We start from the raw sequence: 25,217 nt of genomic DNA on the forward strand, positions 1-25,217 counted from the left end.
AAGGAATCGGCTGGTAAACGAAATCCCAGAAAACAAGTCACTAAGACACACACCACTTGTCGACTCAAATTGAACGGAAACAGTTCTTGTAATAATTGATGGTAATGATCCACGGTTTGAATATGGTCATTGAGTTCCTTCCACGGAATCTGTTCAATCACATGTGATAAAAGTCGTGGCATGGATTCCTGTTTTTATAGTCTCTTTGTTTCGGAAGCAATACACGTACTTTCTAGCCAGAGATCTTCGTTCTCCAGTTGGAAATTTAAATGCTCCAAACTGTAACCTACACTTCAGAGTTCGATTAAAAGTTTCCTCTTCCCCTAAGTAGATTCCACGTAATAGACCTTTGTAATCCTTTAACTTGTCTTCCTCAATGCGTTGCTCTAGGTGAATCTCGAAGTAACCAAAATGATGAACATTTCGATCATTCACTAACTCAAAGTGTTGAACAAGGTCTGACCACTGAAACAATTTCTGACGAATCAGTCCTCTTATACCATTCAGGTACCAGTGGTTCAAACACTGGTGACGTAACGGATGCAATTGTTCTTTACGTTTGACTTGTATTTTGACCAGCTCTCTGTAAATGCGTTCTCTCAACTCCACAGGCAAAGCACGAATGTTCTCTTGTAAAGTATCCATGAATAGGTCAGTCAGAATTTACAATCTTCTCCTAGAGCAAAAGTGATCCACATAGTAAGTAATTTCTGACCACTGCCACTCAGGGTAACGTCCAAGAATCTCATTGAAATCTTTTGATGTAAACGGTCTAAAGCGATATAATAGGATGAATGCACACTTGACCCAGAGAAATCTAACACACTGGTTGACTTTGTTTCACTTTCCTCTTGTGAATTTCTCGGCACAAAAGTTCTACAGTTACCCACTGAGATTTCACTCTGGCAAGTCCCTGCCAAACTTCCTTGTAAATCTTTTCTTGCAGTTCTTTAGGTGATGATTCAATATTATTTTTGAAATGAAGTTTAAATACTGGTCTCGGTGATGTCCAACATTTTACTCCTTGCCAATCTGGTTTCTTCTTCTTCAACGACATGGTAAGTTACTTCAATATCTCGGTCCCACTAAGGGTAAGTAATGACAATTCGGTGACCATCGAACATGTTCTAGGTAGGCGGAATCTTGTGGTTCCCAGTGGTGATGTGACACACCGCAACTGAAGCACATGACTTTATCCCCTTCGCCCAAGTAGAAAAATCCGGCTCTGGCTAATTCTTCGGGGGTTGGTCCTCCCAGATACTTAGGCCATTTTCCTTTGAACGATTGAAGACGATTTTCAAAGTCGCAGTATTCCGACAAACGCACAGGGTACGAATATTCGTCTTTCACAGGTTAGTTTCGATGAGGGTAGGGTGACATGGACAGGAGTTTGCTCAGGGCTGGATGACATCCGTAGGGTGGTAGACGTGAAGGTTGACATCCACATTTAAAATGAAACCCAGTAAAGTGTCCAAGGGGACGAGTGGCATCGCTTTCGCATCCCTCAGGTTTGACACGCACAGCATCACTTTCCACGATAGGGGTAGTGAAAACAAAGTTTCCATGATGCTTTATGGCATCGCTAAGGTCACAACGTACAGCATCGTTCCCATCGCAAGGCTCACAATCGCACTCGTCTGCAAACTCCGTTACGCAATTACAATGGTAACCGCATGGACACTTGCAGTTTCCTTCTGGACATTTTCCGTCGCAATGCATGGGTCTTATCCATCCAGTATTAGTCACACTAGGGGAAGATAAAACTTTTTTACAATCCCCAAACTGGAATGTTGTTTCTTTCAAAGGATTCATCTTGTTCGCTTGGTCTTGGTAGTCACAATGAACTATCGATCTTGGACATTGTCCCTTTTTATATACAGACCAATACCAACATGTCCATACGGTAAGGTGAAGTGATTGGAAAGTCGCACTCGCTTCTGGCACACGATTTGATAGACTTTTTCCAAGGGTCGACTGACGATGTGGTGAGTGGATAAACGTACAATCTTGTTGGGCTGATAGGTGGTCTCTTTAAAGTGGTCATCTTTTCCAGAGTGAAAGCTTCTTTCAATACCCCAAAGTTCACCACTCGACTGGTACTATAATTCAGAGTCAATCCTTTCACCTTACACTTCGTGTGCACTTCTTGTTTGTCCCGGTATTCGTAGCCGTAATTTTTACGACCGCCACTTGCGAAATTTAGAATCTTGTCGTCGGGGTGCTCGTCTGTCCAGGCTCCTAAACGGTCTCCTTCGATGTCAGGGTGCTGTTGACTCTGTCACAGAATAAGGCAAAGAAATAACTTGGTTTTGTCTTAAAAACAATTAGACTATTTCTCGTTGTACATACGTACGTTATATAGGGTGAATGTGTTTTTCCAGGTAAGCGACTGTATAACATGTACCTAGCCACAGATTACTTGTGTCGGGTATCATGACTAACATGAGGTGCACGGGTATTCTACCCCGACTTTTACTCACTCTCCTATAGATTTAAGTAAGTCGATTCCCGAAAAACCACACTGGTCATTTTTTGGATCACGTCAAGGAGTATACACTCTCCTTTATTCTCCAGCCATAGGGGTAAGTGTTAAATTTACATTCTATTTATTTGATAGGCAAAGCTTATTCGGTTTGTACTGTGTTATCGCGTAATAATGTTTATTACAACGCAGATTTTTAAAAGTAATATCATATATATAGAAATTATGCATACACTATTATGTCCCATTTGGTTTTATTATAGCTGCGTATGTGAATCTGTAGCTGCGTCTGTGTGTCTGTGTTGGCAGCTGTGTCTGTGTTGGCAGTAGCTGTGTCTGTGTTGGAAGCTGTTTCTGTATTGGAAGATGATTTTGACTGTGTTCGTAGCTGACTGTTATAGTAGCTGACTATTATGGTAGCTGACCGTGTCTGTAGCCGTGAACGTATATGAAATGTTATTGTGAATATAACTAGAGCGGTCCGAAGCTGTACGAAGCAGTCTAAAGTTTCTTGGAGTCATCTGGAGCTTCCAGAACAACGCTGTTAGTCGTGATAAGATTATTGTGAATCTTAGTCGTGATAAGATTATTGTGAATCTTAGTCGTGATAAGATTATTGTGAATCTTAGTCATGATAAGATTGTTTTGAATCTTTAGTTGTGTCAAAGATTATTGTGAATCTTTAGTTGTTTCACAGATTATTTTGAATCTTTAGGTGTGTCAAAGATTATTTTGAATCTTAAGTTGTTTCAAAGACTATTTTGAATCTTTATAATTTTGTTCTTGTTGAACAACATACTGTTTAAGGGGTAAGTGCAGTCCATGAGGGTTCTTGGATCTGCACTTCATTTTTATTCAATATTTGTTTTGTTTATTTTCAATTGTATTTTTTTACATCACATATTTATCATTATTAACTCATTCATAAATTTCCATCTTTCTTACATTGTGTTTGGCTTGTTCATTTCGTCCAAAAACCCACTCGGTTACAATTCTGCGACAGACTCGGGTGATCAATGTAAATGCAACTGTCCGTGTCAAAGTTCAGGACACGTTCCCCTAACAGTTCTAAAGCTTGGTACAGTTTTAAGCGAGCATGAGCTGTCACGTAAGCCGCAATGATGACATTTCCAAAGGGGTCGGCTTCTACAAAGTCCAGATCTTCTTCGTAATTGACTAAGATCAAATCCTCGCGAACGACGTCCACGTGTTTCATAAATTTGGTTTTGTCGTGAATCATCTGAAAGTAGCGGGAAGGTTCTGTCAAATACTCCGTCTTGGGTAAACACGGTCGTTGTGCCATTTTACCCCACAAGCAATTTAACATCACTTTGGCAAACGATCGCCTGCCATCGTTTTTCTCGATGTGATCTAAAGTAATGCCTTCTTGTGCCCAGTATTTCTCTTTGAATGTCTTTTGGTCTTCGGGAGTGTGACACCAGGACGGATAGCCACTGGCTTCTTGCTTTAGTTTCAAAAAGGCATCCACGTAGTCTGCGAAAATGCCTTTCTGCGAGGGATCACCCTTGTGGTATTGTTGTGTCTTGGGAAAGTGACAAATTTCGTACACTTCTAACAGTTGGTATCCCATGTCCAGAGCTTTGAACAATTCTACGCTGACCCAGGTTCCCGTCAAGGCGCGTTCTTCCTGGGTGTGCTGGCAAGGTTGATCTTGGTTGCACGTTTCGGCACAAGTACGGCAGAAAGGAAACATCAGTTTGCCTTGACAATGGTGAGGTAGCACGGGATGGTACAAGTCAGTGGGAGGCAAAACTTTGCACTTGATCAAGCCTTCGTATTGTCGAATGTTGGCCAGGTCGATGTGTTCCGTCAACAATTGTGGGTGCCCTGAAGGAAAGCAACAATATTTGCACACGTAGGATACAGCGAACACACGTCCAAGTATTTAATTTCTTCTCCTTTCTCTTCGTCGGCTTGGTACAGCAAACAGGTGGCATTGGTCCTTCCTCTGTACAAACTATCCCTCGGACTCAGGGGGTCCATGAACTGGTAGCTTTCCACGGTGCGTTTAAATTCGGGATCGGTTTTCAAACGGTGATCGTATTCGTGTTCCCACATTTCCACCACTTGGTATCCTTGCTGTTCTAACTTTAGGCGTCGCTGACAAGTGGCCTGGTACAAGTCTTCAATGTTTCGATGTAAATACTGATTTTTAGTGTCACGATCAGGGTAACAGACGGGACATCCGTGAAATAAGCAACCGTTAAACTCGTACACGATCTTGGGGTTTTCTAAATTCCAGCCATCGACCGAATACGTTCCGATGGTCTTCTCGCCCCCTCCGTTGCGGGCATGCTGAATCCACTTGTCTTCCTTGTCGCACAAGTATTGTAACCAGCGTAGGGATTTGACCGTGTATTGACGTTTGACATAGTTGGTCGATTGAGGACTGATGACAGCAACGGTGTTTTCAGGCATGAATCGTTGTCGGTACACTAAGGAATACGCTTTGGCAATGGTGCAAGCTTCTTTCAAAGGATCGACCCCTCCGTGCTCCATGAACAGTTCTCGAAATTTCCCACAGCAACGCCGTAAAATGTCCACGTCGGAACGACAAAACTTTAGCATTTCTTCCTGAAAGTCGAAAGGGTCCGAGGTATGGGCCTGGTACCAAGCGTAGAAAGCTTCTCGTTGTTCGGTGCGCTTGTTGTCGGGGTCGTAGTCTTTAGCCTCAGGCAAATGGGGTAGAACGGCGTGTTGATTGGCTTCTGTATTGAAAAAGTGTGGAAAATAACCTTTAGCCATTTCTGTCATTCCAAACGTTTTAGGCATTCGGCTCAAAGGCATGGCCAAATAGCTCATGGAATCTTTAAACTGCACTTGTCCCACTTGCATGAAAATGATTTTGGCTCCGTTCAAAGTGACTTTAGGACGTTCGGTACCATGTTCCGTATAGTATCTGAGAAGAAACTGTCCATCGTATCCGGAGAAATTGTGATCCATCACTGTGGCATGACGATGACAATCTCCGTAACGTTCGATGTCCTCTTGGCTTCACGTCTTGTCGATGGGGTCTAAGACCCATTGTGCGAAATCGGCTAGCGTGTTCGGTCCCCGAAAGATTTTTTCACGCCCTCCAGGAATCTTACTGCAGTGAGGGCAATGACTGAAGATAGATTCTTGAATGTACTTTTCGCACGCTCGATGAGCCACACAGAAATTAGGAATGTGAATGCCAGTCTCTTGCATGCATTCAAAATCGAAAAAGATGAAATTGCCTTTCTTTTTGTGACCATCCTCTTTCTCTGGTTGGGGTTGGTATTTTTGCATGTAGCATTGATGTTCCAAGTCCACGATGTGGTGACAAATATGACATTTTTTCTTTCCTCGACATACGTGTATCTTGGCAGTATTGGTACGTAAGCTTTGTCCACACGTAGGGCACAATCTCAGGAGTTGACAAGCACATTTCTGCTGTGAACCTTGCGTCTTCAAATGTTGTTGGTAACAGGTAGGGCTGACAAACAAGCGCAGACAAGCAGGACAGTGCACTCGTTCTTGTCCTTCGTCCAGACAGGGTTGAGAGGCCAAACATCTTGAGCATTTCGATCCACAATGTTTGTGTTGTTCTCGATTTTTATAGCCATAGTCACATTTCTCACAGTAATAACTGTATCCCAGGAAAGCAGTGATACTAGTAATGGTATCGAAATGTTCATCGTGATCATAAAGGTGAATGTATTTTCCATCCTTAAAATCTTGGCCTCGAAACAACAGAGGCCCGCGCACTTCTTGAGGGTGCACTTTCAAGGTGTAGCGTGGAGTTAGGATATCTTGCAATTTTTGCATCCCAGGAATGCCGCAAGGTGTGTCTTTGGACAGGCCGGCTTGTTGCAACAGGAGTTCTGCTTCACTTCGTTGTTTGGCTCGGTCGGATTGTCGAATGTTCTCCCAGGCTCTTTTCCATTCTGCCGTGTCGTTTTTGTCGGCATAGGTTCGTCCCACCACAATAGCCCTGGCTAAACACATCTGGTCTTCAGAATTGTGAATTTGGACGAGGTTCTTTTCGGTGCTACGAAGACCGTTCACCATTAACACCTTTTTGCGCTGTCCGATCCCTTGAGGAGGAGAGACGTGGGTCATGTCCAGTGTGGCTTTTCCATCGGTGATGTCAAACTGGTCATTGGATTGTTGTACATGTTGAATCTTGTCCATGACTTTGGAAGCGGTCAATTCTGCAGGGCTGCTAAACTCAATCCAAACGGGATTTCAAGCCGTCGTGTTGTATGGAATGTCTCAAGCGATCGTCTTCTTTGGCTTCACATTGTCGTTTCAGTGTGGTGAGCAAAGAATCCCACACTTCGGTGATGAACCCTTCTGCTTTCTCTAACGGTACTTCGGACTTGAAATCTTTAACCTTCACCGTGTATTTGTAAGCCGTGGTTCTAAATTTTCTAGAGGGACGTTTTTCCGTCTCTTGAATGGAATAGTACTTTTCAGGGTTGACTAAGGGTGGTGAACTTTGTTTAGAGGAAAACTCTCTGGGTTTGGATTCTGGCTCACTCATGTCCTCTTCAAAATCACTGACATGAATTTGTGCCAAGACTTCAGCCCTGGTACGAGGCGATAGATCACGTTTCTGCCTCTTAATTTCTTCTTCTTTCTTCTTGAATGAATTGGATCGTTTCATCTTGATAGCAAAACGTCAAATGACTAAAATTTAAACACCATGGGTTACTTTATAGTCATGACAGACCAGCATATATAAAGGGTGTGTGTCTTGTCCTTCCACTATTCATTTCACTCTCAAACCGAGCACAACGATGGACGAAACTACACAAATAGAACTTTTCATCAGAGCTTTGCGAGGGGTCATCCGAAAATTTTCTTCAGACCAGCCGAGGGACTACTCACCCTCCTATCGAGATAAAGTCAAGATACTTGCTATATCTGTCAGAAGAAAGGGCATTGGTCTTCAGAGTGTCCAGACCGTCAAAAAAGAAAAAAAGGGGCTAGAAGAGACAAAAGTCAAGATACCTGTTATTATTGTCAAGAAAAAGGACATTGGTCTCCAGATTGCCCTAAGAAACAAGAGGAGTCAGAAGAAGAGAGAGATTCTGGAGAGCAAGAAGAAGAGGAAGAAGAAGAGGGGGAAGAAAGCAGACAGTGAAGAAAAAGAAACAGGAGAAGAAAAGAAGAAGGGAAGAAAGTGAGGATGAAGAGGAGGAAAAGACTGTGACTGTGAAGAAATTCAAAAAACAGAGTGCGAACAATGAGACAGAAGTAGTCTATGAACCTTTTAAAGTGTTATGTTGTGAATTGTGAATTGGATTGTAAATATTTATAAAAGAATAAATTATGTATAAAAGGTAAGTGTCTTTGGGTTTTGAGTTTAAAATAAGAACCTACACTCACGCACTCATACACAGACACGTACTATAGGGTAAAATGTTTCTTTCTTTTTTTTAGTTTGAATAGATGTTGGCAATTGAAAGACTATCTCTTTTCGAGAGACATGGGTGGCCCTGAAAAGGGCCTTTTTGGTGTATGGGTGAGTTTAAACAATCAACTTTAACTGCCTTAAGCCTTTGCCACGGCCAAGGCCTACTTCTGGACTGCGTAATGTTGTTGATGATGATGATTTGGTTGAAATTACTAAGGGTGATGCAGTAGGCTTAGTCACAGGGTTGGAGTGTTTAGCTCGGGAAGGTCGTATTCTCTTCGGTCGTAATAAAGAAGTCTGATACATTTGTTTCAGACTTCTTAACTCTGCTAAAATGTCTAACAGTATCGTGACCGTTTGACATTCACACCCTTGTTTCTTTGCTGCTTCTTCTTCTTCTTCTTGTTTTTTCTTACCTCTTCTTCTTGCTGCTGTTGCTGTAGGAGAAAAGCTTGTTCCGCTTCCTTTTGCTGTTGTATAAATTTCTCCAATTCTTCTTTCTGTCTCTGTCTAAAATTCTCCATGTGCGGTAATGAAGGAGAAGGTGACGAAGGTTCCAGAACAAATTCTTGCGAGGTAAGAAAATCCACAAAATCCCAATTCACCTCTTCTGAAAGTAAGTCCGGGTTCCCTTGGGTAGTCTCCACGGCTGGTGCACCCCAATTGATCGTTTTCTGAGTTTCCGTCATGTTGAAAAACTGTCACATGGATTGAATGCGCATTGGCGCTAGCGAATCTATATAGGGAATGTGACGCCACAGACTGCTCTCTTCGGATTGGACGTGGGCTGACTGAATTTTGTAACGCGTGTTTGGATTGGTCAATGAACTCAATCCGTTTCAATCCTTCCTCTCCCTATGAATAAGCGCAGTTTACTGCATTCCTTTATCTGTTCTCGACACCCCAACATGTGGACCACAGTGGAATCATCAACTCTTGTCTCTTCCATGATGTTCCGGACGGACATACCGATGTCCGATCCAAGTGGACTATTGTCCATAGGGCAGAAACAAGCCTATGGATACGAAGGATTTACGTGGAGAAGCAAGGATGCCTCAAGAGGGTTCTCATTTACGGCCCTGAAATCAGACGTAGTTTGAGGAAAAGAAGGACATCTCAAAGATGCCCTCTATGTTAACAGTTGGGTATGTTAACATAAAACCAAAGGCCCTTTTCAGGGCCCCTTCATATGCCTCGAAAAGACCTTGACTTTCATGCCTACCCACCCCCTTTTTTTTTAAAAATATAGACCCTCCCTGTTTAAATTTTCCCATGTTCAATTTCCATAGACCCATAAGGTCGAAACCATATTAAAATAGGGTCCCGACCCTGTTCTTCAATTCCCCTTGACGCTAAAGTGCCGGTCTTGTATTCCCCATGTTAAATTCCCCTTGACCTTATAGTGCTGGTTCTGTATTCCCCCATGTTCAATTCCCCTTGACCCTATAGTGCCGGTCCTGTATTCCCCATGTTAAATTCCCCTTGACCCTATAGTGCTGGGCTAGTTTTCCCCATGTTAAATTTACATAGACCCTATAGTGCCGGTCCTGTATTCCCCATGTTGAATTACATAGACCCTATAGTGCCGGGCTAGTTTTCCCCATGTTAAATTTACATAGACCCTATAGTGCCGGGACCATGTTTTTAATGGTAAGTCCCATAGACCCGGAATCGCCCCCATATACTACTATCAAGTTCATTGTGTACCTGACCAGTAATGTTTATTTTGTTAACAAATAATACATATTCAATATTTCTCTGAGTTTGGGTTAAATATTAGGATCATTATCAATAGAGGTAAACCTATTTATTTGGGTCTGGGTCTAGGACAGTAGACCCTCCCCCACAAGATAAACAGGATCTACCATTTTACTCTATGTCTTACCACATTCTTTATTACAGTTTTAGCAACAGACTTTGTCTTGTTGAGAACAAGAAATGAACTTTTGACTCATATTGGATATATATATATATATATTGTTTACTTGAGAATTTACTTATGCATTTAACATCTGAGGTAGAATCAGTAATATTGTAGTGTTCAGCATTTCATTTGGATGTAATTATTTATTCAACTTATTATTCACAGGAAATACGTGCTCATCTATATTATTCTTGGACTGGAACAATAATTTGGAATCGTAGCAATTTTCATACAAAAACATTATATGAGTGTGATATATCAAGACTGTTGGCACACCATCACACTTCAGGCAAATATCAAAAGACTGTTGGCGCACCATCACAATTCAGGCAAATATAAAAAAACTTGGCACACCATCACACTTCAGGCAAATATCAAAAGACTGTTGGCACACCATCACACTTCAGGCAAATATCAAAAGACTGTTGGCATATCATCACACTTCAGGCAAATATCAAAAGACTGTTGGCATAACATCACACTTCTGGCTATTGGCAGATTAACACATTCAAGAGTACAGGCACATCAACACATTCAGTACTGGAACTTATTTGAAATACCACTAGAATTTAGTTAGAATGTTATCATTTGGACTTGTGATAAAACTGGTAGGTAGGGAGAGGCTAAGTAAAGGAGGTCTTAGATTGTAACTACCATTGGTAGGTAGGGATAGGGGTAGGGAGAGGCATAATAGAGGTCTTAGATTGTAACTGCCATTGGTAGGTAGGGATGGGGTAGGGAAAGGCATAATAGAGGTCTTAGATTGTAACTGCCATTGGTAGGTAGGGATAGGGGTAGGGAGAGGCATAATAGAGGTCTTAGATTGTCACTGCAATTGGTTGGTAGGGAGAGGCATAGTAGAGCAGGTATTAGATTGTAACTGCCATTGGTTGGTAGGGATAGGGGTAAGGAGAGGCATAATAGAGGTCTTAGATTGTAACTGCCATTGGTTGGTAAGGAGAGGCATAGTAGTGGAGGTCTTGGATTGTAACTGCCATTTGTTGGTAGGGAGAGGCATGGTAGTGGAGGTCTTAGATTGTAACTGCCATTGGTTGGTAGGGAAAGGCATGGTAGTGGAGGTCTTAGATTGTAACTGCCATTGGTTGGTAGGGAGAGGCATAGTAGTGGAGGTTTTAGATTGTAACTGCCATTGGTTGGTAAGGAGAGGCATAGTTGTAGTAGTTATAGTTGTTGTAGGGTTAAACGCCATTTTTCAGCACAAGATAGGCTATACATGGCGGCCAGTATAATTGGTGGAGGAAGAACCCTGGAAAACCCCGGGACGAACCACCGACCCACGAGAAGCTACTGGCTCACGTACCCATGTCAGCCGAGCCTAAGACTCAAATTCATGCAGACAGAGGTGAGATGGCAGTGATCCGTAATGGTGAGTGCTTTAGACCACTCGGCCACTCTGGGCCCTAGAGGCATAGTAGTGTAGGGTTTAGATTGTAACTGCCATTGGTAGGTAGGGTGAGGCATATTAGTGGAGGTTTTAGATTGTAACTGCCATTGGTAGGTAGGAATAGGCATAGTACAGGAGGTCTTAGATTGTAACTGTCATTGGTAGGTAGGGAGAGGCACAGTAGTGGAGGTTTTAGATTGTAACTGCCATTGGTAGGTAGGAATAGGCATAGTACAGGAGGTCTTAGATTGTAACTGCCATTGGTAGGTAGGAATAGGCATAGTACAGGAGGTCTTAGATTGTAACTGCCATTGGTAGGTAGGAATAGGCATAGTACAGGAGGTCTTAGATTGTAACTGCCATTGGTTGGTAGGAATAGGCATAGTACAGGAGGTCTTAGATTGTAACTGCCATTGGTAGGTAGGAATAGGCATAGTACAGGAGGTCTTAGATTGTAACTGCCATTGGTAGGTAGGGATAGGCATAGTACAGGAGGTCTTAGATTGTAACTGTCATTGGTAGGTAGGGAGAGGCATATTAGTGGAGGTTTTAGATTGTAACTGCCATTGGTTGGTAGGAATAGGCATAGTAGAAGTCTTAGATTGTAACTGCCATTGGTAGGTAGGGAGAGGCACAGTAGTGGAGGTCTTAGATTGTAACTGCCATTGGTAAGTAGGAATAGGCATAGTAGAAGTCTTAGATTGTAACTGCCATTGGTTGGTAGGGAGAGGCATAGTAGTGGAGGTTTTAGATTGTAACTGCCATTGGTTGGTTGGGAGAGGCATAGTAGAAGTTTTAGATGTTGACAATTTCTAGACTGGCATAATATATGGCAGTGTGGTATACAACAAAAACGTTGTAATCATACAGTATCTTTTAATATCACAATAATTATATATCTTTTAGGCAAAAACATTTCATCATGCAAACGATCCTTTATCCCTTGCACCATGGAAGATAACAAAAAATATTCGTCTTTCTAAGTATGTATATACATTTAGTATTTATCAGCATGTCAGTACAAACTTAGAAATATTGTGCCAATTGAACTTTGAGTTCTTAAAGTCAAAATAAAATTAATGTAAAAACCATTAGAAGAATAAACTTTTCCAGATAAATGTAACAATGAACAAAACTGCAACATTTAAAAAAAAAAGAAACCAGGATTCAATGATATTTAAGAGAATTATATCGAATTAAAATCAAAATGAACTGAGTATCTAAAGCGCACCTCAAGCTGTAGATATGCAAGAAAAGATCAACAAAGTCTTTTTTTTAACCATGTTTATTAATACTAAGTCCTTTACAGCCACCATGCTCGTCAATTTTGAGAATTTTGCAAAATAAATAAACTTTAGAAGACGCCAGAATTGATCTAATTATAAAAATTCAACTACCATACATATATCAACAAAACACATGCACTCTTGTGACAAAATAATAATATAAGCATTTTATACATCTTTATCATTAATAGTCATTCTCATGCGATGAGCAGACAAAACTGGAAGTTACATCAAATGTCACCTAAGTGCTGATAAAGCTAAAAGATTTGGTCATTTAAAAGAAGTACACTTTTAAACTTTTTGCAAAACCTGAAAAATGTATCTATTACAAAACTGAAGGCATTTAATGTAACATGGAATAGTATCATAGACAAGAATGTCTGATGATATACCTATGATGTACTAATTGCCAGTTTAGGCAATGCACAAAATGAGGCAATGCAAGCATAAATACATCTAAATGACTCTTCTGACTGCAGGACTGGAATTATGAGTACTCTGTTTGTATACCTGAAAGGACCATGCCAAGCAAACCCTTATATATAATATGTATCCAACTGTACCAGGAGTATAGCAGGTTGTGCAGACCCATACTACTGCTGGTGGTATGGACATTACTTGTTTGGGACATACATCCAAATGAGTACAAAAATGATTCATTTTCAATTAGATTTGGTTTGATTTCATGGTGTACCACTTTTTGGCATACAATACAGGCTATATATGACAGCCAGCATCATTGTTGAAGGAAGAACCCAGAAAGAACCACCAACCTACTGGAAGATTTCTCACATAACCATGTAGGTTGAGCCAAGACTTTAACTCCAGAGGTTAAATACATGGGTGATCTGTAAACAAAAGTGTTTTAGACCATTCAGCCACACATGCCCATTTATCCAGTTTTAAATCAGTATGCCTTGAGATCAACCACAGACAAAACATGAAATTCTGCAAAGCGGTCAAAGTATTTGGTTCTTTATTCTTTACTACTGATAAATTTTCCCATCACCTAACAAACTAGAGAATGACCGTAACAGATGAATCTGGCAGCAACAACCCTACATAATTCTTGCAGATAAAAAGGTTCTAGGCTGTGCCCTGAAAACTATTAACAGAATGAACAGCACCGACCAAGTGACCAAGTCCAGTATTCTCAAAACATTCTGAGCAAAAATGTCAAGCTCCACCCCAAAACACCCAAAATATCAAATGATGCTTGGAGCACATGTAGTTCCATGAAATTCTGCAGCTGTATCAAGCAAAGACAATTCTGAAATTCTATAATTTTAACTTTATTATAATTCAGACAGTCCATATTATGAAAAGGAATCCAAAAGACCATCATGCAAAGTACGTCTTTCTAACTTTAATTTTATTCAGACTGTCCAAGTTAAGGAAACTCAATTGAAGACAATCCTGAATTATGCAGTTCCAACTTTATTATAGTTCAAGATACAGATTGTCAAAAGGTTTTTGATTCTAAGCTTGAGTCTGAGTTTTAAGTTGACAAATTTGTAACAGGACTGTTAGACCATGGTATTAATTAGACTGTTAGATTACAGTGTTACATGACTGACAGATCACAGTGTAACAGGACTTTTGGATCACAGTGTAACAGGACTGTTAGACCATAGTATTAATTAGACTGTTAGATTACAGTGTTGCAAGACTGACAGATCACAGTGTAACGTGACTGTTGGATCACAGTGTAACATGACTATTAGATCACAGTGTAACATGACTGTTAGACCATAGTATTAATTAGACTGTTAGATTACAGTGTTAAATGACTGATAGATCACAGTGTAACAGGACTGTTGGATCACAGTGTAACATGACTGTTGGATCAGGGTGCTGCAGTTCAGGGCCTCTTAGGCTGATAAAAACATAAACTGCTGTTGATAAGTAAATAAATATTGCACTTTGAGCTACAGAGAATCATTTTTACAACAACAAATACTAATTATGCATAGAAATAAAATCTGAAACAAATCACAACATAAAATGATGTAACTATATATCATGTTGAGTAAGTATGATATCTCCTTCAGTTTTTTCAGTAATGCTTGAAGCTTTCAATAGACAAAATATCACTCTATCTTCCTGAATCTTGGAACACTCTTAGTGGAATAAGGTAGGTTGTTGACAATGACTATAAAATATATAAATAAACATTTCTAATTATCAAGCAACATTGTTACTCATTACATCAAAAGCAACCCAATGCTTTTGTTCTTAATTTCCTAATTCATACTGCAGAGCAATGATATATGTCGCAATCAACTCTAACCTAAATAAGAAAATAAATTTGATATTTTGTCCTATTTTCAAATATCTGACAGTGATTAAGTTTATGATAATTTATTTGCTTTTTTCTTTTAAAACTACCTCCATTTGATGATTCGTACTGACTGACAAGTCGACCATTTTTCCAAACCATTTTTATTAAACAAAGGGTTTAAATTAAAACAAAGGGGGCAAATTAAAACAAAGTTATATCGAAATTAAAACAAAGTTATAATCTCAACATGATTACGTTGTTCTGAAACACATTTTAGTGATAAATGGTGGGGGTGTTCCTTAGACCTAGACTTTGTTGTACCAAATCAGATTATTCAAAAATGGCATGAAGCAGTATTAAATAATGCAATCGATCATAGCTAAAAATAAAACGATAATAAAATCAACCATTTTCAAGGCAAAAAGATGATGGGGTCCATTTGGGCATTACAATTTTAATGAAACTGAATGCTTGGAAAATACCAATTACTGAAGACATTTTTAAACACAAACTTATGCTCTTTAAAAATTTTAAATTTCAATTATTGAGGCACAGCATTTTACTTAAATATTTGACAACTCTCGATGAGACAGCCTTTTATTTAGCAAGAAAGTAAAATACCTTAATGCCGGATCCTCTGAAGGGCTATACAGTCAGAAAAGAAATAGCCACAGTGGCTGCCATATTGGCTGTAATATTTTTATTTAGGATGGACCGGGCCCCATTAAAAGACTTTTGGCCAAAAAAAAACATGCTAATAGGACAACCCATTTAGAAGAAATGGTGACAAGATTTTCAATGCGTTTACTGAGGCAGCCATATCTGAGGATATATCAGCTCCATTATCATGCAACTAGATATCATAATTCGTCTTCTCATGAAAACCCTTTGTTGATTTTCAGTTTCAATTTGTCTGCCTTTGTGGTCATTAACGGATGTCATGTCCATACCAACTATATCATAATAGGCCTTTTGGTCAAAACAAGACCTTGATATATATGACTTTCCATCTAGGAGTTGGTGATAAAAGACTTTCAAGATGGTGACTGTGGTGGCCACTGCAAAATTTTATTTAAGACAAACCAGACACCCTATGAAAGTCTGTAAGTGAAAAACCCTTTCTGATAAGAATTTCAGTCCAGGAGAAGTAGCAATAACAAGATTTTCAACATGGCATTTGTTGCTGCCATATTGTGTGTGTGTGTGTATGTGTGTGTGTGACTTGGATTTTTAATGTAGCTTTAACAATTTTTCAGCCATATTGCTATGATGTCTGCAGTGTGGCAGTTTATAGTGATGCCGAACACTAAGGCATCATGCTCCAGACATGTAGCATGATGTCCCACCCAGTCACATTATCCTGACACCAGGTCGACCAGTCTTAACACTAACCTCTTAATGCTGAGCACCAAGCGAGGCAGCTGTCAGTACCATTTTTATAAATCTTTGGTATGACTCAGCCGGGGATTGAACCTACGACTTCCTGCAACCGATTCGGATGCTCTAACCAATAGGCCACCTGAGCGGTGTTGCCATATTGGCAGCCAGATCAGCACTACTTGAATTTATGATCAGCTAGACATCATGAGTAGTTCATGGTAACTTTACTATCTGTTACTCAGGTGGAGCAGTGATAACATTTTCAAGATGGCAGCTGTCCGAACAGAACCATATGAATTTGGGACCCAAAGGACGTCATCAATAGTCTTTTGGCAAAAACCCCGATATTGGTATAATTTTCAATTCTGGAGCTGTAAAAAATATTGTCAAGATGGATGTCAGATCTGCACCATTTTCATTTAGGAACAACCAGACATTACAAGAAGTCTTTCATGAAAACCTCATGTTGATAATAACCATCCATTCAAGAGAAGTAGTGATAAGATTTTCAAGATGGCTGCTGTTAGCAGCAGCATCATTATCGGTTTGGACAAACTAGACCTTGAAATATATATGTGTCAAGTTTCTTGGCATGCAGTTTTGGGAATAGCAATAACTAACTTGTGCTAATGAAGGAATGGAAGTCAGATGAGAGATGAGGTACAAATGGTCAGCCCATAAACTACTGGTGTATGACCAGTAGAGGTAAATACTTTACCATTGACTTTAATCTAGATGGTGGATAGACAGATGCCATTGATCACTATGCTGACTAAAACACGGGAACATTTTTTGACCTAATGCCCATACATAATATATGCAAATATAAAGTTATTGTGGAGACTTCCATTTCTAGGATAACTCAGTCCTATGTACTATTTTTCTAAGACATGCACAGGCTTTTATTATAGTCAATATTATCATAAAATACTGAATTTGGAGACCCACAACAGCTCCTAATGCTCCTACACTTTTCATGGCAAATTACACAGAACTGAAAAAAGGTATCTGATAAGTCACCAATCTAGAAATGAGTGTATTCATTACATCGGAGATAAGTACCACCAATAGTTAGTCGTAATTATGCAACTGATCTGCACTACATTGCAGTCCAGGTATGCTTTTCTAATCATGACACAATATTAGCTCACTTCTTTGAAGAACAATAGGTAGTACAAAATAGAATTGACTAGAGAGGAAAATTCATATAAGAAAACTGTCACATGTATTAACACATTTACGCAATCGACCATCAGTTCTATAAAAGCTTCTATAAAAGGCGCTCAACACTGTGTTTAAACAACTGTGCTAATAAAGTAATGCTTGGTCATCTAAAAGTGGTGGGATTAGAAGAGATGGTGGGAAACATTGTAGAGACCAAGTTATTGTGCACAACTGAGTCAAAACAACAATGGTTGTGTGCTTTAGTTAAAATCAAGTTTAGTTTAAACCAAATTCTATAGAATGTTATACTATATTTGCTTACTCTCTTACTATTTCTTGGCAAATGTTTGGTTTGGTTTTGTATTTTATGGCACTGCAACACAAATTGTTTAGTAAGTACCAAGGCAAGTGGAGAAAACTGCCTTGCCAAAGAAAACAGCATCGTAGCCAACATGAGCTGAAAATATGGTAGGGCTCTAACATGCACATTTTCAATCAGGCTAACCAACCTGCTACTGCAGCTCTTCTCTGCACATGTGCCACAATTCAATTTTATCACTGCTTCATTTCTTTATTTCCATATTTATGCCTTAAATAGCTTATTCTACACTTTGTCCAAAGACAATTTTTAACTACTCAAAAGCTTGTCCTGTCAAACTAAGAAGCACAAAAAAAAATGGCAAAAGCAAGTGTTATGGCCTGGACATCACAACTCTGATCACGAGTTTCTGCTAAAAAACCAATCAGAAACAAGCTTTCAAAATCCACATCATATGTGACCGACAAAATCAAAATCTCAAGTTCCAACTCAGACTCAAGGGATTTATCATTTCCAGGCATGAAGAAGAATCCATGAATATGTGCAAGATTTATCCCACTATGTCGGACTGGCCAAAACTTTAATAATGTTGTTGCATTTATCCTTAAATTAGTTTGCATGGCGATATTCATACAGACAACAAGCATCTTAGTTATAATACTTGGTGCAATAGTTCTTTATGAAAAAGAACAAGAACTTCCAAATTCTCTAGCTGGCACAGAAGACCAGAACCCATTTTCAGTCAACTTCTCAATAGCCATTAGAAATAAAGAGCCATCTGAAAACTGAAAGAAAATGTAACATCAGTGATAGATGACCTATATCTACTGTGTACGTATGTTAAGGAGTTAATGAGATCAGCAATTCGATCTTTACATTTATAATGCTGTCAGTAATTTAAATTTGAAAATAGGAGATGAAGATGTATAATACTGGTGACAATTGAAATTTCATTAAAAATGTTTTATAAGAAACACTGTATCTCATAAAATCTTGTTACATGTACAAAACTGTTAGAAAGAAAAGGAAAAAAGTCCTCTTTCAATGTACTTTACCAAGATGTGGTAAGGATTCTATAAGAAAAGCACATTTTTGGTATCTATATTAGAACCATCACAGAGTCCATATAAAAAATTCAATCTATCTTCATGTCTAAGGATTTCTTACAATGTTTTATTTATAACTGGAGATAGAAATAAAACACACACTTGTCCCTTATCTGCAGCACACAAGCCTCTTTTGCAAGATGTGATCATTCCATTTCAACCTATAAGACTTGGTGACAAATAAAACATAATATTTCAACAAATCACATATCTATTATAATCTGTTTCCAGATCTGGAGGAGAAAAAGCAGGCAAAACACAAAATCCAGCAAAGCCCCTTTCAATGCAGTCGACCTTAATCTGTAGTAAATGAAAATATACACTGACCATTATGCTGTAACAGAATGTTACTAATCCAATCAGAGTGAAAACAAGAAACGGATGAATAAATAAGCTAAAACTGAATACTAAACTGTGTGATCAGATGTCAGGATTTATAATATAAGATATAGTACATAACATAAGGAATGGAAACTCCAGAAAGCTACCAAATTTCAACCATTTCCTTTTACTATGCAAATGAGGTTCCTAGAAGTCAAATGAGCAGTAAGATTAAAGGAACAGTAGAGGTAAATGTGCCCCCAGGTAACAAACTTAACTGAATGAGCAGACAGGTTGAAATTAACTGCAACAGTTGTGTTGAAAATCAATTTATATTTTCTTGTTCTATTTTCAAGATTTAACATTTTGGTAATATTATTTCCAAAAGATACGATGCTTCCCTTCCATTGATATATAGTTCAAAAGATCCATCAATATTTCCCCTCCACTGCTAATTAGTCCAAAAGATACATTGATGTTTCCCCTCCATTGATATAAAGTACAAAAGATACATCAATGTTCTCCCTCCATTGATATACAGTACAAAAAATACATCAATATTTCCCCATTACTGGTAATCAGTCAAAAAGATACATCAATGTTTCCCCTCAACTGATATATAGTCCAAAAGATATATCAATATTTCCCCTCCATTGATATACAGTACAAATGATATATCAATGTTTCCCCACCATTGATATACAGTACAAATCATATACATAGTCCAAAAGATACATCAATCTTTCCCCTCCATGAATGTATCATTTTGTAATTTTATGATAGCAAGATTAGTGAAGGATATCACTCAAAAAGTTTCTTTTTGCTACACTTAAGTTAACCCTGATTTTCAAATTTCAAGTATCGATATGGCCAAAAAATCTTTCAGTTAAAATGTAGCAATACATGGTTCCATTAATGTACATTTTACTCATGTATCCTGCATACAAAAGGCTTTATTGGACAGGTTTGTTGACCATGTATTGTAGCAATACAATGTTCCATTACATGATTCCGTTAATGTAAATTTTACTCCTGTGTCCTGTATACAAAGTTTATGAAGCAATTTACAAAAACCAATATTTTGTATGCAAATTCTAAATTCATCTTTCACCTCTCATTTTCAAATGTTCTGCTTAAATGTAACGAAATAATTACAATAATGCATTCTCACATCTTTTGCCAATAAAAGAAGGCTTTTTTCTTATTTAGTTATGAAATATAGGAGCAATGTGGTTTACAAGTATTATCATGATGGACCTTATTTTGTTCCTTGAATGAATTTACATTATAATCTTAGAGTGTACTGGGAACACCATTTACATAACAACTGGGAATGAATCCTCCTTGTTGGGCAGGGAAAGGGTTTGCTTTGGGAACAAGTTCAATGTGGGAGACTGGGAAAAGAGTTTACACTGGAAATGGTGGGCTGGGAATGGAGTTAACGATCCTCATATATATTAGTATCAAACAATATGCAATAAGAAAAACGTTGACAATAATAAAGCTCTTAAATTTGTATTGTTTATTTCTATTTCACCTGCATACAAAAATGGCTAAACTGACCCAAGAGACAGATTTTAAAATAATTAATCACCTTTTTGAGTTTGGCTTTTTTGGCCAATAACATTTACTTCAACCAGTCTGAATGAGAGAATAAACATCTGAAGTTGTTTGGGGCAGTAGACAAGAAAAAATTGTGGTAATTCATATCAACTAATGTATATATTAGTTGAACATGTGAAATACTTATGGTATTAAGCACATCAATAAATGCAGACATTATGAACAAGAAAAACATTAAAGACCACATAATCAATCTTGATACTTCATGCTTTATGAACATGAAAAAAAAGCATTAAGTGTCAGATAATGTAACTGAAATACTTTTCAATATCATTAAAACAACTGATGGCAGGCAACAATACTGTTAAAGCATATCACAGTATATAACACAGTATATAACATAGCAAGCTAACAAAATAGTCATGAGTGTGGAAAAGCTTAGTAATTATTTCTCTTTTTTGTGTGAAATTGTGTTATAAATCAAGCTGGTGAAATTCTAGTTCACTGTGAAATGAATAAACCCGACTAGAAAAACTCTGGCATAAAGATAAATTTGAAATAAATGAAGAGTCTTTTATCCTGATAATAATGCCATAGAAAATCAGTGTATATGGTGCAAAATTTAACCATTAAAAACCCACAGGACAAAATATTTTATATTCCTGAGTGATTTTTAGTTGCACAGCAAACCAAAGATAAGGTCTGGGCCTGCATGTTAAGACCACACTCAAATCATCGGTGTAATTAATACATGTGTCCTTGATCCCAAGGTCAAAGGCTGAGCGAGCATGTTGCAAATGTACTGTCTCAGTTTCATACTGATTACTTCAAAATATGAACACATCCATCAACTAGTATAGTAAGTGCAAGCATATTTAAAATCTTTAATAAAAATTGAAATGCAAATGCAAATGACCTAGCAAATGATCTTAGTTTTATAATGACCTTGAAAATACATGCACATGAATAATTTTAATAAAAACATTAACAAACTGTTGATCACACTGATACTGCTACTTGAAATGTGACCATTATGTCTCTCTAACCACTAATATTGGGTTCACAAAAATTGAAGCAGAAAATCCCTGGTAATCGTACAGTGGATCTGTAATATATACTGGATGTAATGCACTGGCTTCTTGGATCAGTATGCTTAAGCAGAAGTATGTACCTTCCACTGCCATGTAAGGAGTGATTTTTCCTACATCAACTTAATTTATATAAACCTGACAACTATTTCAAATTGCCTTATACTAACTGAAAGAATTTTATCTTCAGAAGGTCAGATGCCTGACTGGGAAATTGCTGATCATAATTTTTCCCACTCAAGGGAGTGCATCCAGTATTAGATATCTTATTTACTCACTTTTTACAAGTCTTGGGGAAATCAGAGGGCTAAAAGGACAGACATCTGGATCAAGAATGTTAGTCCATAGTAAGGGCATTGACTGCCCAGGTTTTAGTCCATAGCAAGGTTTTAGAATGGTAGTCCATAGTAAGGGCATTGACTGCCCAGGTTTTAGTCCATAGCAAGGTTTTAGAATGGTAGTCCATAGTAAGGGCATTGACTGCCCAGGTTTTAGTCCATAGCAAGGTTTTAGAATGGTAGTCCATAGTAAGGGCATTGACTGCCCAGGTTTTAGTCCATAGCAAGGTTTTAGAATGGTAGTCCATAGTAAGGGCATTGACTGCCCACGTTTTCTTATCTGGAACTTGCAAGGTGTGGGTCAAGAGATTAGCATTCACTTAGTCAACAAGAGGTCCACACATTCATCAATACAAGCAACATCCCATGTCGAGATACGAAAATGATTTACAAGGGCTGTAACTCTAATAGAGTAGATGAGACAAACTAATAAATGACAGATATAAGTCAATTTAAAAAAATTCTCATCAACTGCATTAGAATATGTTCAGTGGTTCTTGAGCTATGCCAGCAACATCCAATGTTAAGATATTAAATTCTGATACAAGGGTCATAACTCTGTCCCAAATGGTATAGATGAGACAAAACCCATAAAGGCACATGTAAGTCTAAGACAATATCCTTACAGAATTCCATCATAACACATTGCATGGACATTGAATTATGCAGATTGCAAGCAACATTTAAAGGAAGAGAAATTGACTGTGTAAAATGGAGTAGACATGACCAAAGCCATAGAGGACATATTCATACCAAATTGAAGCAGACTGTCGAATGATTATTGAGCTATACAGGTTACAATCCCATTTGTCAAAGGTCATAAATCTATCCAAAATGTAGCTGACAGAACAGAAACCATAAAAGGATCATCCAGGCCAATGACACAACTTAACTGCATCAGAACATACAAATACCGTTAAATGAACATTTCTGTCTACATGGCAATGTGGACACCAAACTGCACTGGAACATATAAAACAAATGCCTTTAAATTGAAAATTTAGTTCTATGAGACAATGTACATACCAAATTGCATTGGAACATATAGACAAATACACTTAAATGGAACATTTAGGTCTATGAAAAAATGTACCCATCAAACTGCATCATAAAATACTGAATGATTCCCAAGCTAGGCCAACTCTATCAAAATTGGACTTAAAGAATTAAATCTATGTGTAAAAGGCAACTCACCTACCAACCAGTTATGTGAAAGAGTTATAGATTTCGCTGGTTACAAGAACTGTGAATGGGCAGACACAATGTCAGATAGATGTACTGAAAAGATGACAATTACACAAGGAATTTTAAGTAAAATCATCAAACTTGGCTTTATCGATAAGAAATCACAGCCACATAAAATGCCTACAATTTCTGTAACATTTGCCTATGTTTTGTACATGCAATGAGATATTCATCTGCAAATGTCAATTTCAAATTACTGTTTCCGAAGCTAACTGTATGCAATAGAAATTTCAGTTTAAAATAATTCCTAATTGATGATGGATTTTGTGTTTCTCAGTTGGCCTAGTTTTAATCACAGTTACTCCAACTTAAGGTTTGTGATATTTCGATTCTTGTCAAACTTGGCAGCGACAACTTTGTGAACGCCCCTGCACATTTTATAAAACCAGACCAAATTAAGAAGGTCAAGGACAAAACATGTAAGAACTAAAACAAGCTGTATGTGACCCAGCCGAAGAAAGTCTTCAGTGCCATAAACCGAGTAAACCTTGTGCCAGTAGGTGGGCATCGTGAAAATTCTCACTGCAAAAAAGGTCACCGTCATCAAAACACCGCTGCTGATGTAGACTGGATGTGTTTTGGGATAGCCCAAGGCATCGAAAAACCATCTAGAATGAAACATACATGCATTAATTGTACAAGAAATAAGCTTTATAGTCAAAACTATTACTAAATCATATATGACTGAAATAACAACTACATGTACTTAATATGAAAAATGGAAAGCGCATAATTGTATAAATTGAATTATAAAACAACTCTGAACACAATATTTCTTTGCATCTTATCTCCACTTCAGTTACAAAGTATCTCTGTACAAAATAATTCTTTGACTCTATCTGCAATTCATTTCACAAAACAACTCTGTACAAAATACTTCTTTGCATCTATCTGTATTTTAATTTACAAAACGATAAGCTCCAAACAAAATATGATAAGTAATTTAACTCATCAACTTCTTGTGCCACGTTTATGCATCAGGAGCTAGTACCTTACTTCTGAGTTTTGTAGCATCAAGATCACTTAAGATACACCAAAGTGGGTGGTTTTATAGAAGAGCAGATGTATCTCAACAATGATTTAAAATAATCTGGACTTTCTACTCTCACTGCACAATATAGGGCAGAAACATCTTCTGTGACCCAATTTTCACCAAAACTTTGCCTGTTGTTGGAAATGGATTTTGGGTCTGGATTTTTGGATTCTTTGGTCTAAGATCTGAACTGCAAACAGACAGGTGAACTTTTGCAAAAAGTAGGATAAGAAGTTGGTGATTGGAGTAAAAATGTGGCCAGGACACGAAAATGATGTGTACCATGTGTTTCACGACAATTTGCTGTTACTACTACCAGCATACTTCATGACAATTTGCTGTAACTATTACCAGCATACTTCATGAAAATTTGCTGTAACTATTACCAGCATATTTCATGACAATTTGCTGTAACTATTACCAGCATACTTCATGACAATTTGCTGTAACTATTACCAGCATACTTCATGACAGTGTCCTGTCACCCATGCAATACTATTATCGGCATATTTCATGCACAAGTAAATATTGTAATGACAAGTATTGCTTTATATAAAAGACAGAATACTTGCAATATGGCAGTGGAAGGCATTGAATACCATTTGAAAACTTGTTCTGAATTTCTCACTATTAGTTTAAGTTCATGTGAAAATGGCTGATGTTACCATGATGGTGAAAATGAAATCAAATGCAACTTGATACCAGATTTTCCAGTCTTTACTTTGAAAACTCAACAGGTAAGTTTGTCATGAAATTAAAACTGTGCTAAGTGTTGGAAAAAAGCTGGAAATTTCCAATCACTCAGACCTATTTCACTCACTACACTTTAGCAAAGCAATACTATGCAATTAGTTACAAAAGTCATATTGTTTTTTAAA

General features: G+C 38.1%; 1 protein-coding gene across 6 annotated transcripts in view; it reads right to left on the reverse strand.

The window, feature by feature from the left end:
* Window positions 1-12,482: 12,482 nt before the first annotated feature.
* The window catches only part of LOC149806525 (TLC domain-containing protein 4-B-like), a 93,607-nt gene continuing 80,872 nt past the window's right edge, over window positions 12,483-25,217 (reverse strand). For all 6 annotated transcript variants that reach the window (XM_089954192.1, XM_089954190.1, XM_089954188.1 and 3 more), the window contains one exon: window positions 12,483-23,914. In XM_089954192.1, the coding sequence (XP_089810318.1) occupies window positions 23,605-23,914 (310 nt within the window). In that variant the 3' untranslated portion in view covers window positions 12,483-23,604. The remainder of the gene's footprint in view (window positions 23,915-25,217) is intronic.

Source organism: Sinohyriopsis cumingii, chromosome 1 (assembly GCF_028554795.1).
Source record: "Sinohyriopsis cumingii isolate HCF-2022 chromosome 1, ASM2855479v2, whole genome shotgun sequence".
Taxonomy (NCBI): domain Eukaryota; kingdom Metazoa; phylum Mollusca; class Bivalvia; order Unionida; family Unionidae; genus Sinohyriopsis; species Sinohyriopsis cumingii.